The 13,163-nt window shown below is 38.7% G+C and overlaps 1 protein-coding gene across 2 annotated transcripts; it reads right to left on the minus strand.

Moving 5' to 3' along the window:
* Window positions 1–1,469: 1,469 nt before the first annotated feature.
* sema4aa (sema domain, immunoglobulin domain (Ig), transmembrane domain (TM) and short cytoplasmic domain, (semaphorin) 4Aa) lies at window positions 1,470–12,547 on the minus strand. Of its 2 annotated transcripts, XM_072679442.1 has the most exons (14): window positions 12,380–12,547; window positions 7,420–7,580; window positions 7,149–7,199; window positions 5,381–5,476; window positions 5,191–5,284; window positions 4,902–5,024; window positions 4,665–4,792; window positions 3,836–4,017; window positions 3,607–3,742; window positions 3,309–3,498; window positions 3,091–3,206; window positions 2,562–2,725; window positions 2,366–2,442; window positions 1,470–2,257 (listed from the first exon to the last, which is right to left on the minus strand). In XM_072679442.1, exons 1-14 carry the CDS (start codon window positions 12,477–12,479, stop codon window positions 1,764–1,766), a joined length of 2,112 nt encoding a protein of 703 aa, XP_072535543.1. In that variant the 5' UTR covers window positions 12,480–12,547; the 3' UTR covers window positions 1,470–1,763. The 2 variants fall into 2 exon arrangements, with proteins under 2 accessions (XP_072535543.1, XP_072535544.1); XM_072679443.1 differs by lacking the exon at window positions 12,380–12,547 and having other exon boundaries at window positions 7,144–7,199; window positions 7,420–7,508.
* Window positions 12,548–13,163: the final 616 nt, after the last annotated feature.

Genomic DNA, 13,163 nt, shown 5'->3' on the forward strand with positions numbered 1-13,163 from the left:
TGCCATGTTTATGCATATTATAAATAATCCATAGACACATTATTTGTAATTTTGCCTTCTCAGTGGAAGCAATCAGTGTGTGATAGAAAGGTAGACTTCCAGCTTTAATTCAGTGTGTTATCAAACATTTATAAATTACAGACATTTATACTTGCCCCCCCCCCCCCCCCCGCTCAATTTTCACAGGCTCAAAGGAAACAGAACAAATGAACATGATTGTAAGTATGTTTCATACCATGGCCTTTCAGAAATGAGTGCACACCCTTTAGATGCTTTGCAAAGCCTTCATTTGCTGCTTGTTTGTGGTTCTTTCTCCTTTCAGAAAGTGGAAGACATGCACAACTGATTGAGGTGTGGTCATTATCTATCTGTACTGTGATGCACCATCCTGTCAGTTTTGCAGCATTTGACTGAATCCGAGCAAAGCAGGGCTCTATACACTTCAGAATTTATCCTGATACGTCTGTCAACAGACATATCATCAGTAAACACCAGTGACCTAGTTCCACTGGTTCCATACTGTAACAGTGCCTCCACCATGTTTGATAGATCTTGGTTTCATCTGTCCAAAGAATCTTGTTCCAGAACTGGCAGTTTTTTTTTTTTTTTCTAGCAATCTAATCTGTTACCAGTGGTTTGCATCATGAGGTAAATCCTCTGTATTTATATTCATGGTGTCTCTTGGTTGTAGACTTTGACATTGATACACCAACCTCCTTAGGAGTGTTTTTTACTTGGGGAGATGCTGTGAAGAGGTTTTTCCTCACCAGGGAAAAAATTCTGCAATCCTCTTCTTTAGGTCGTCCGTGGTCTTCCAGATCTTTTGGCGTTGCTAAGCTTGCCAGTGTATTCCTTCTTTTTACAATGTGATAAAATTGTTGATTTGGGCCACTTTTAGTACTAGTTTCTTTCTATCTGATAGGTTTGTTAAGTTTTTTCAGCCTAATGACGGCCTCTTTCACTTGCATCCGCACCTCTTTGGACTGCATAATCCCATGAATGGCTACCAAAGACACTTGGAATCAACTCCAGATTTTTTATTTTCTTAATTTTTTCAACATTTGTGCCTGTGAAAATGTACAGTGTAATATGTACAGTGTAATATTTTTTAACAGTGTAAAAATTTTTTTTTTTCATATTTGAACACATCAACTGCTTAATTTCAAACTCACTGTTGGTGTCCAGTGGCAAAATGGAATGGCAAATGACAAAAGGTAGCAAAGCAGAGTCCAGATTTAGACCCTGGAACACACTTTTCTGCATGTTTTACTGTATGTAGGGTTTCTAGATTTTAGCTGTGGCTTAAAGTAAATGTAATAGCCTTAATGTGCCTACACACAAACTGTGTGGACTCCAGTGTGTTAAAATGATACCAAACAGACAACAGCACTCATAAATAGACTGTCCGGTCTAAAACTGCACACCTGGCAACCTTAAATGAATGGCAAAAAAAGAAATCCAAGAAATCATTACTATTTAAACAAAATATAATGTTTTAATGTGTAACAACATATCAAAATACATTCATTAAGTAGGCCACTAACAGATATTTCAGGTATTTTGGTAACACTTTAAGTATAGCCTCATCTGATAAGTACAAATAAATACTTTGAATGAAAGAATGCAAATAACAAGTACATTAGATAAAAAAACAATATTTTACACAGATTTAAGTTTTCTTAAAGCCTCCAAACTGAAGTATTACAAACTACAGTACATCTCTACATCTCTCTACACCTCTATGACCTACAGATTACTTCTGTTTAAGGTAATGTAACGCTATCGTTAATAGAGAAAGCTTTATTAGTCACACATTCAGGGCATGCTGTATTGTTGCGCTTCCTCCTCCACATGACTGCAACAACAGCGAGCACACAGAGAGATATAACAAACAGAAAGGAAACTGCAACCATCTCATTATAGTAGCTCTTTTGAGGTGTAGTTGTGTCTTCATCACCATAAAGTTGAGGTATCGGCTCCATCTCTTCACCACCAATGATGCGGGAACGAGGGGAAGCCTGCACCTTCAGAGAGAAGATGGCTTTAATCTGCTGAAATCCCTGCTCTTCACTAACACAGTGGAACTCCAGGGCAGTTTTGGGGGTGACGCGGAAAACCAGGCTGCCATCTCTTTGCTGCAGGTAGTGGAACTGGGGCACGATGCTGTGATTAGTAAACCTCCAGCTCACTTTAGCCAGTCTGGAGCTTAAGTGACATGGCAGCTTGACCAACATGTTAAGATGGACCTGTACCACTTCTGGAGGATGGACAAGAAAAGAGACAAACGGTTTGATGTAGAGTAAGTTGCTGACCGCTCACACTAATAAGGTAAACCAGAAGGGTGAACCAGTTTAGGTGTATTTACTTGGGACAGGTGGACCATTCTGATCTTCCAAGTCTGTACATTGCGCTTGAACACTGCCATTCTCTACATCCTGATGTCTTGGAGTGTCACACACACACACACACACACACAGAAGGAGAGTAGAGTAAGGAAACACTGTAACACCACTGGACAACAATGCTTTTCTGTGTCAACATGTTATTTGGTGAAAACTCACAATCTGGAATTCATGCTGGAGACTGGGACACACGCTTTGCCCTGTGAGTCCCAGCCGCAGAATGGGTCTCGAGCCAACACACACTCTGCACAACTCGAGTAGAAGGAGCAGTTAGACACAGGAACTCTGATCACACCTTCAGAGAAGCCCACAAACACCATTCCCTACATAGGATACATGAAACCATTGTAATGGTCATATGCAAGTGAAAGTGAATCTACTGCATCACACATTGTACATTATTGCAGCCCATAACACAGATACTTCAACCCGGTCCTCAGGGACCTTTCCACATTCTTCCTTTATTTTAGACCCTATGTAATCACTGGCTGATCGCTCTGAGAACTATGCTGGGTGTAAATGGGGTCTCGGAATAAGAGCGCCAGCTAAATGCTGTAAATGTAAATTATATGGTTGTACAATCAATGAAAACTAGCTTTCCTGTTCTTGGATCATCTTGCAACATGATGCACCATCATGCTGGGAAAAAAAGGCAAGACATAATACATGAGAGAAAATGATGGAGTACCTTTTCAACAGACAGAAGGATACTTTTGAGAGTCTGCGGTTGTGTGAAAACCTGAATCTCTTCAATTACATGGGAGCTGCTTTTAAGTAAGACAGCTTTCTGAAGGAAACCACTCTCTAGGATAAAGATTTGCACAAGAGTTGTGGAAATCAGCAAAATAATGATAAAATAAGAAAGACAATGGCTGTGTATTAGAATAGCTGTAGAGGAGCAGATACCAGTAAGCAGGTAGAGGACAGTAAAGTCATGGCCATTGGCAGCCTGGACCCTCTGAGCTGTGATTCGACTGTACAGCTGCTCCGTGGTTGTAGGAAGCAGTTTACGTCCCACAGACTGCACACTCTTAGCCGCCAGAAAGTTTTTCTTCGCTAAGTTCAGGATGCTGTCACTGTCATTATGTAACCCACACTGCCAAGAAAAAAAGAAAAGAAGTTACATTTGTACTGTTTACATTTTAAGCACATTCTATACTGGAGGTGGTAACAGGGTTAGAAAACAAGATGTAGCCTGTGTTACTTTGCCCAGTTTGGCCTCTGTGTTAGACTCTATTGTCCATTGGTTGGTCTCTGGAGTGAAGGTCTTGTAGTCTCCGGCGAACACTGCTTTAATGTCTCCTAGTGTAAAAGCACAAACTGCGGACTGACCAGATATCCTGAGAGAAAGAAAGGGGGAGGGAGAATGGAAAGCTTAAGCCACTTACTTCCAGAAGTCAGGGGTAAATACTACAAGATAACTTTGTATGGACCATTGGGATGTGAATATGCCGTAGAACAGGGTTTTATCAGGCGATTCGTTTGCTAGTGGTGGCACCATCACTACATCCTGGAGCAAATTGAGGGGCAGTTGTTTCTCCATCTGGCACACGAGCCGAGACTTAGCAAATGTTGTCCAGCGCTTCTGAAGGACTCGTTGCCCCCCATTGTCATCCTGCAAAACCGATTCTTAAATAAATAAGACTGATAGATAAGACATGCAACTATTTCTGAGAATCTCATAGAGGAATAAAGTATGTCCTGCACTGTACTCTACTGGCAATGCTTTTCTATGGCAATTAAACAAGCTGTGCATGCACGACTAAATGCCTTTGTCAGTAATGGATGCACAGTAAAGCAGCTCTGAATTCTGGATGTTTTTGTATGTATTGTGTATATATTTCGTTTTTCCACTAACTTAATTAGTATATTTGCACAGATTTGCATCTGTAGGCCTATATGTGGTATATTTTAGGTATATATTAGGTTTCTGAATTTCTACTGCTGTTGAACTGCTCATTGGTTTTGGTTCCCCATCTTTCCTACAATTAAAGCCCAATGATACAAGCTTTTAAAAAACATCCAAGCCAGCAACCTTCTGGTCTCAAGCCCGCTTCTCTAACCCTTAGGCAATGGCTTCCCTAGGCTGAACTAGGTTCTTTAAGGGGTGCTTTGTGGTGCATCTGTAAATGTATGGAGTATTTTATTTTATTTATTTATATTTTGGGCTGAAAAATGTTTCCCTTATGCAAGACATCCATTTCAGTCTCAATCAGTGTATAGGTGTGCTGTTCTGTTCATAAGAATGCAAGAAGTGCTTACTGTGCAAACTTGGGCCACACGTGACACAGTGAATCTTTCAACAAAGTTGTACTCTGCTCCATCTTCCCTGAAAAAAAAGAAAACCTTCCCCTCGCTGGGGATGTATAAGGAGCTGATGAATGTAGGATCTGAAAGAAACATTAAGAGCAATCACCTTGGAGAAGAAATCTCTTTTGCCTCACTGTTATGGCTTATATGCATAAATCACATCCGGAGCAGATATTAAAATAGACAAACCATTAAGTAACTTGGGAAAACTTTCAAGTATTATGTCATTTTTTTGTCCTTTGCTGAGATGGCGTGAGATAATGGGTTGATTTCCAGAATAGTCCTGTGTTGTGGCGCTATAGAGCTCACCATCTGTAGACAGGGAGGTCATGTAAAGAATGAAATGGAGTCAAAAACCAGCCTCAGAATGCCTCATAATGTTATTTTTCTATTCACAGTGCTTTCTCTAGAACAGGCAGACTGAAGAATTTCAGTGATCAATAAGAAGCTGTGCATTTACACAACTGCATCAACTCACCAACAAAAACAGCCGTGTTCCTCTCAGATCCCTTATAAGGACAAATGCCTCTAGCAGGCTGTGCCTTCCTGCTGACTGACAGAGTATCCACAGTCTAATAGAGAGGTGCAGAATGGACTGAGAGTTATACCAGTACGTTTGCGAAAGGCAAAGGCATATTTGTTACTTGACCAACAGGACAGTGTCTTACAAGGATTATGTCATGAGGTTTCAGTGCAAATGACCCACAGGCATACAAATGAGTGGAGTTGATGAACTGCAAGACGTGGATGAAGTTGGCACAATTCTGCAGAGATTAGAAGAGAAGGGAGATTAGCTAACAGCTGACAACCTCAATTCAGTAACAACCGTTTTAGCTTGTACTTCACCCTCTACTGCACTCTGTTTCCTTCAGCCACCAGAAAACAGTCCCACCCCCCAATCCTGTCTTTTTAATAATTAAGGCAATTGCATTTCAATCAGAAAGTCCAATGAGATTCCACAGGGCACCTTCAGATGTTTTGGTAGTGAAACATGTCTCTATCTCACTTGTGTTTTCTTTTCCAGGTCTGTGGGTTGTTTTGGTTTGCCCATGTGCTCGGTTTTGTGTTCTTGTCTCCGCCCTAGCCCCGCCTAGTCATTAGTGTTCCCACCTGTGTCTCCTTTGTAGTCCTGCCCTCTCGTTATCCTCCCCAGGTGTTCCTGTTTGCATCTTGTGCTCTTATACCCGTGTTTGTGCTGTTCTTTGTCTAGAACTGTTGATGTTTATAGTGTTCGGTTGCTGGTTTATAATTATTTTGGTTACCCTCTGCTTTGCATAGCCTAGTCTTTTTGGTTTTCTTTCTTGTTTGTTAGTTTAGTTTTTGGGTTTAGTTTCTTTTGTGTTCCTCTTGAAATAGCTACTTATTAATTCTGTGAGTTCAGTGTTAGACTCTCTAAAAATGTCTAGCATTCTGAAACAAAGGGAGGGGGGGGGGGTTAAGGTAGGATGCAAGTGTGAGTTACTTTTAGTAATCCTTTCATTATTGTCCCAAACAGAGGTCACCAGTCAAGAAGAACAGAAAAATCCATAATGGAAACACAAGGAAACAACAGACACAGGTAGAAACACTAATGACTGGGCGGGGCTAGGACAGAAACAAGAAAACAAAGCAGAGCCATGTGCTATAGATTACATGGAGAAACCAAAACAACACACAGACATGGAGACCTGGAGAGGAAAACACAAGGTACAAATAAAAAAATACACTCCAATTATATTTAGACTGACTAGGGAAATTGTTGGTTCTGTCCAGTGTAATTCCTTCTGTGTGGTTCTAGCTTGTGGTTCCAGTGTTGGTGCCTAGTTGTGATGAAATGGCTCAAAGCTCTTTTGCCTGTTCCTCACAAATTTCCCTTGGATTCATTGGCTCAAACTCAATGTTACTGATAATCATGTGTTTGGTAAATCATTAAATTCTCTAATTAATACACATGACTCAAACATGAGGTCCTGTATACAGTTATTGTGGGTGCTGAGCATATACAGAGCGGCTCTAGTTTAACAAGTTTACAAAAGGCTGCAGAATGTATGTATAGGCCTGTATATAGTGTTTTGGAGAATACAGTATAGTACTGAAGTTTGTTCCTAAACATTTATATGAGCATGCCTAGCGATCCTATACCCTTGTGGCATAATAAATTTAGTTGGTACAGGGCAACATTAAAGGATAAAAGGATAAAGGTAAAGGTGACAAATACGTGCACCTTTACCTTTATCCTTTAATGTTGCCCTGTACCAACTAAATTTATGGAACAAGACCAAATGTACAGTAGAGGGATATATTTGGTCTTAAAGGCTCTAATGTCAGGTTTACTGAAGCACTGTGATAACAGACATTCAGAAACATTGTTCAAACTACTGTGTGAGAACAAGACCAAGTGAAACTGTAGAATGAAGCTGGTGGCCATGTCAATAATAATGGCAGAACACACCACACCTCGACTTGTCCCCCACATCTATCTTGAGCGTCCTGCGGTGTCCAGTCGAACTGTAAAACACAATCTGCTGTTATTTTGGTGGTCTGTGTTTAAAAGGAAATTGCTGAGTCAACAGATGATTTCTGAACATACTGAATAGAGATTATAGTTTTTTTTTTTTTTTTTTTTTTTTTTTATTGCAGTATGAGGAAAATACCTAATACAGGAATTATAAACCATTATTTACATAAACTATAAAGAGAAGGGGAAAAAAGAGGGTCATGTTAGCACCTTGTTTTTCAGTGTGATAACATCAGGCTGACTGACATCCAATGAAAGCACAGCATTCCGAGCCCCGACAAACAGGGTTGTAGCGTCGGGACTGAGCAGCAGAACTGTGGCATTCAGTGCATCAGAGATGTTGTACAGAGATAGCACACGGCCTGGGCTTCCTGTCAAACAGACATTGACATTTAGGATGACAATTTGGTTTCCACTGTGGTATGTTTTAAACTCTGTTCTGAGGACAGTTGTGGCTTAATATGGGTGATGTTGGGTAAGCTTGTATACCAGGGCTGGTGTCTGGCACACTTTGTGAGTTCCTCTGCTTTGGCACACCAACTGAATTATCTGAGGAGGTGATTGGGGTGTATTTGAGAAATCAAGTTGGAAAAAAATAAGGACACTTTGTCTATACTTTGTCTTAAAATATTATAACACTAGCAGTGGTGGCTCAGAGGTTTGAACACCGGGCTTTTGATGACAGTTGTGTGTTGTGTGTTGAGTTGTGGGTTTGATACCCGGGCTTGGCAAGCTGCCACTGTTGGGCCCTTGAGCAAGGCCCTTCGCCCTCTCTACTGCCCACTGCTCCGGGCATGTGTGCTCACTGTTAAAGGCAGAGGCCAGAGTCCAGCACAAATGATAAATGAATGTGCTTGTCTTGTCTATTTAAGCGTGTGGATGTTTGATCTTCATTTTAACAACATTGAGCGGTGGAGGTAAAATAGCTAAACTAATAAAAGTGAACATCACATTACACCCATTCCTCAACACCTCCACTGACCTCCAGTTTAATATCAAATGCAATTCAAAATTCTCCTACTTACCTACAAAGCCCTTACAATCTTACACCTCTTCCTTGTCTGATCTCATTCTTCACTAGAAACCATTCACGCTCTCTAAGGTTTCTCTTCTACAGCTGGACTACTCACTGTACCTCCATCTAACCTTATTGGTGGCTTCGGTGACCTAGCATTTTCTAGATATTGCTCCTTGACTCTGGAACTCACCACATATAATCATTCACATTATTCACAACTGATCTGCCTCAAGACTAAACCGCTCATCCATTATGTCTAGTCTATATGTAGTACTGTTTATTTGTATGGGTTATTTTTCCTGTCTGTGATGCGCTGTGTACTAATAATTAATTATTAAAAATAAGAGTCTTTGGGTTTTTGAAAAGTGCTACATAAGGATAAAGTAGTGTTATTATTAAGGTTTTTAAATGATTTTTAATAATTATTTGTAGAATTAAATGAATAGAAATGTAATTTTACTGTGAAGTAAAAATAAGAACACTGCATACTACTAAAATCAGAAGGCGCAGCACATAAGCTGCAGACGATGAGGACATGGTTAGAGAGGATTTTGGAGGAGCCACTCTTATTTAAACCTCAGACCTCATTTAGTTTGATTTAATCTCAACTGTTAAAGTGTATGATCTCACCATGATCAGATACAAAGAACTTTCTGAGGCCTTCAGAAAGTAGGTTGTAGATGTTTATCATCACTGTCAGACAAAAATCTTGTATCTCCGAAATGGTAACTTCAGAGGAGAAGGGAAAATGTTTTTAACTTTCAAAAATAAAAATGAGTAATTTTGGAGAATTTCTATTGGTCCATGATAAATGAATCAAATTTGAATACAATATAAAGAACAACTGCCAGATTTATATTATTGTAAAAAGTGATACAATGTTTTTGTGTGACAGCAACAACACAAGTCTGGTGTTTTAAAAAGATCTAACAATTACAAATCAGCCATTTCACTGTCCTTACAATAATTTATATTGTGAAGCAACTGCCAACGTGACCAAGACAGGCCATCCTAGGAAACTCTGCTCAAGAGCGGACCACAAGACGTGTAAAGTCTCCAACAATCCTAAAAAAGCTGGTGTCAAAGTGTAGCATCTATCATCAGAAAGAGACTGAATGAGTTAGATTTTTTTTGGGAGGTGAGGAAAATCGTCCCCAAAGAAAACATTTTAAAAACAATTAACTGTTACTTTTTCACAATCTGTATCAGACATAATTCATAATAATAAATAACTTACAGTTTAAAAAACAGAGGTTTACATACACTATAAAAACACATATGCATTTTCTTCTCACTGTCTGACATGAATTTAGAATAAACTTTCCCCATTTTAGGTCAATTAAGATTACCAAAATTATTTCCATTTGCTAAATGTCGATACAGCACTCGTTTCACTGTGGATAATGACACACTCTTACCAGCTTTTTTTCTTGGGTTGATTTGGGCACATTTCAGACCAAAGCACGTTCATCTCTGGGACACAGAACGTGTCTCCTTCTTGAGCGGTATGATGGCTGGACATTCCCATCTTGTTTGTACTAGCAGATAATTGTTTGTACCGTGGAACGAGGCACCTTCAGGCATCTGGAAATTGCACCCAAGGATGAGCCAGAGTCCACAATTCTCTTCCTGATATCTTGGCTAATTCCTTTCGACTTTCCCATGATGTTACACAAAGAAGCAGTGCGTTTCAGCTGTGCCCTAAAATACATCCACAGGTGTGTCTCTAAATACACCCACAGGTGTGTCACTAAATAAATCCACAGGTGTGTCTCTAATTGTCCCAAATTGTTTATAGGTATAGTAATCTCAGTGTATTTAAACTTTTGACTTTGAAGAAAGTAGTAAAAAATGCCTTAAAAAATCCAAAAAACATTATTCTGGCATTTAGCAAATAGAAATAATTTGGTAATTCTAATTGACCTAAAACAGGAAAAGTTTATTCTAAATTCATGTCAGACAGTGAGAAAAAAATGCATATGTGTCTTTTTATATAGTGTATGTAAACATCTGTTTTCAACAGTACTAAAAACAACACACAGGCCCACTGGTAGTTTTGGATACACAAAGTACACAAAGTTAGTAAGTTTCTCTATAATACACCATTTCAGATTAAACCAGTCTGAAGGACCTCAGTGACTTTTAATTCAATAAGAAAAAAACAGTACTGAACTATTGTTAGTAAAAACATTATATCTCTGCTGTCCAATAAAAAACATCTCTCCATTTTTGTCGGTTTTTAGTTTTCTCCACAGTTTGAACCCTGTAGCTGCTTCTAAATACTGTGTAAATAATTTGGGATCAATAGACCTATAGAAATGCTTGTGGTGACTTCATTTAAACTTATATTTTACATTAACTTCCATTCAAAGTAAAGAAAATGTTTGCCTTCTCCTGTAAAGTTACCATTTTGGAGATACATGTTTTTTTTATTGGACAGTGACAATATAAACCATCAGTAACAGCAACAGCTCCACCTCGCTGGTGTGCAGTTAGAGACTCTAGTTTATCAGATGATGCACAATTTGTGTTCGCCATCCTTTAGCCCTTCATCAGTGGTTTCCTGACTGGAGGTATTTGGGGGGGTGGGTCACTATCAATCAAAATACAGTTGCACGGATTCCAGTAGTGCAGCTATGCCTGATGTACTCATTCCAGCACTTAACACTTCTATGTCGCTAGGTGTCACTGCGGTGTTGAGAATGGTACAGCACACAAATCATATCTAGTCAACATCATCTTTCTTCAGTAACTGACCAATGATGAGTAAGAGAAGGCCAAATTACAATGAACTCTAACTGCACACATACAATACACACAGGAGCTCATAAAGAGGCCAGTGAGTACAGTTTCTGAATGAGGTGTTTGGCAAGTTTATAATTTCCCTTTCTATGTTTCTTACTCATCATTACCCCTATACCTTACTCAGGACACTATGCTGATGTGCTCTGACTTGTAATGAGGTAAACTAGCTTACCATAAATGGAATTTTCTAGCTGCTGTGGTTCATCTACGCCTCTTGTGGTTTAGAAACATTTGAAACCACCAGTTCTGTTCCACTCCACTCGATTATACTGAACGGTCTTCAAATATAAGGGTTTTAACTGAGGATGGTCTTAGTCTTAGCAATACAAGGACCAAATAGAATACATGCAACTTTATTATTGAGAAGGTACAAGCCACTGAAATGTAGCCAGCATCTAACCAGAAATGCAAAGTACATCTAAAAAAAAATAAATAAATACAGATTTTACGATTCAATATATTGTGATACTGCAAACAAGTGGATATATTGATATATTGTGGGTTTAATTTTTCATTTACATACAAAATACACCACCATATGCATGAAATCTGAATGAAATAAACGTTGTCTTCTCAATCATATCATTGAGATCTGAAGACAGAGTACAACACTGTGCACTGTATAGTACTGTGGTTTTTAGACTCGATCTAGTATTGCAGATCATAATATCATAGTACTTAGATATATTGATATTCTTATACCCATATAAATAAAGTGCATAAGGTAAAGGTATGGAACAGTCAATATTACTTGGGTACAAATAAAGCACCTCTATACAATATATATTTCTACTGGAATTCAAGTACTAAAGTACTTACTTTTATGCTGACAATTTAGTGGTAAAGTATCTACGTTTAAAACATTAGTCTAGTTAGTTTTGATGGTTTCTGTTTATTTTGTTATTCCAAATTGTGCAGTTGCAAACTAGCACATCAGAGAGTGCTATAGCATTAACATGTGAAACAGCATTAACATGTTTATTAAAATATCACAAGTCATACATTAGATAGTTGCTCATTTAAATAAGTCAGAACTAGTTCTGTTAGTCTTGTTTGCTGCTGAGTACCAGAAACACAGCTAAGGCACACAGTGTATCATTACATGACATTAAGCTGTAACTGCTCATCAAAGCTATGAGTCACTGAGAAACTTTTAGTTTCTCAGTGACTCATAGCTTTGATGAGCAGTATAATCAGTTAGGGACTATTTAAATTCAAGTGCCTTCAATCAAAGATGAAGTTACTCTTTGTCAAATGGATTCACGCTGTTGTTTACTTTGTATTGACCATGCCTAAGACCATTTTAGAGACATGTTTTAAGTACAAATACTGTAATACAGTACTAACCTGTAAAGAAGGAGGTCCGAGGAGTGATGGAGCTTTGGGAGAAGTGCAGAAGTTCTAAGAGTAGGGTACATATTTTCCAGATTCGAGACACACCTTCCATAGTCGCTCTGTGAGAGCAACCATGTGCTCTCTTGGATGGCTCTGAGGTTTGGTACAATACCTGCACAAACTGCAATAGACTGCGAAATGAGTGAAGAAGAGGAAGTAAGTTGTTTTCCACTAAAAGGGACCGCCAGCATTTCCTGGTAGTGAAGTTGACACCTACACTGTGTGCACAGTTATTAGGCTATAAGTCTTCATTTTGAGGATTCTTTTTTATTAGTCACCAACTACAGTGCTCTCAGTTAATCCAAAATGTTAATAAACATCTAATATTAAGGTTTAAGAAACTAAAAGTGAGGTTTGGACCTTTTTTTTTTAGGAAAAGATCTATATGTGCACAATTATTGGGCAACTATTATTGTGCAGAATTATTATGCAGCTAAAAAAAATCTTCTGTTTAAGTGAGAATTATAAACAAACAACTCAAAACTTTCCAATAAACATTTCTGACATGTAAACAAATTTAAAAATACTTAGTGACTGAAATAGCCACCCTTCTTTTCATTAACAGCGATAAGCCTTCCATTCATGGATTCATGTCAGTTTCCCATCCATCTGGCCCGTCAAGAGTCACTCTCATTTCATCAGTCCATAAAACCTGATTAACAGTCTTCAGAGATTTCCTGGACCAGTCTAGAGGTTTCAGCTAATGTGTCTTGTTTAGTGGTGGTCGGGTTTCAGT

This window comes from Salminus brasiliensis, chromosome 5 (assembly GCF_030463535.1).
Source record: "Salminus brasiliensis chromosome 5, fSalBra1.hap2, whole genome shotgun sequence".
Classification (NCBI taxonomy): domain Eukaryota; kingdom Metazoa; phylum Chordata; class Actinopteri; order Characiformes; family Bryconidae; genus Salminus; species Salminus brasiliensis.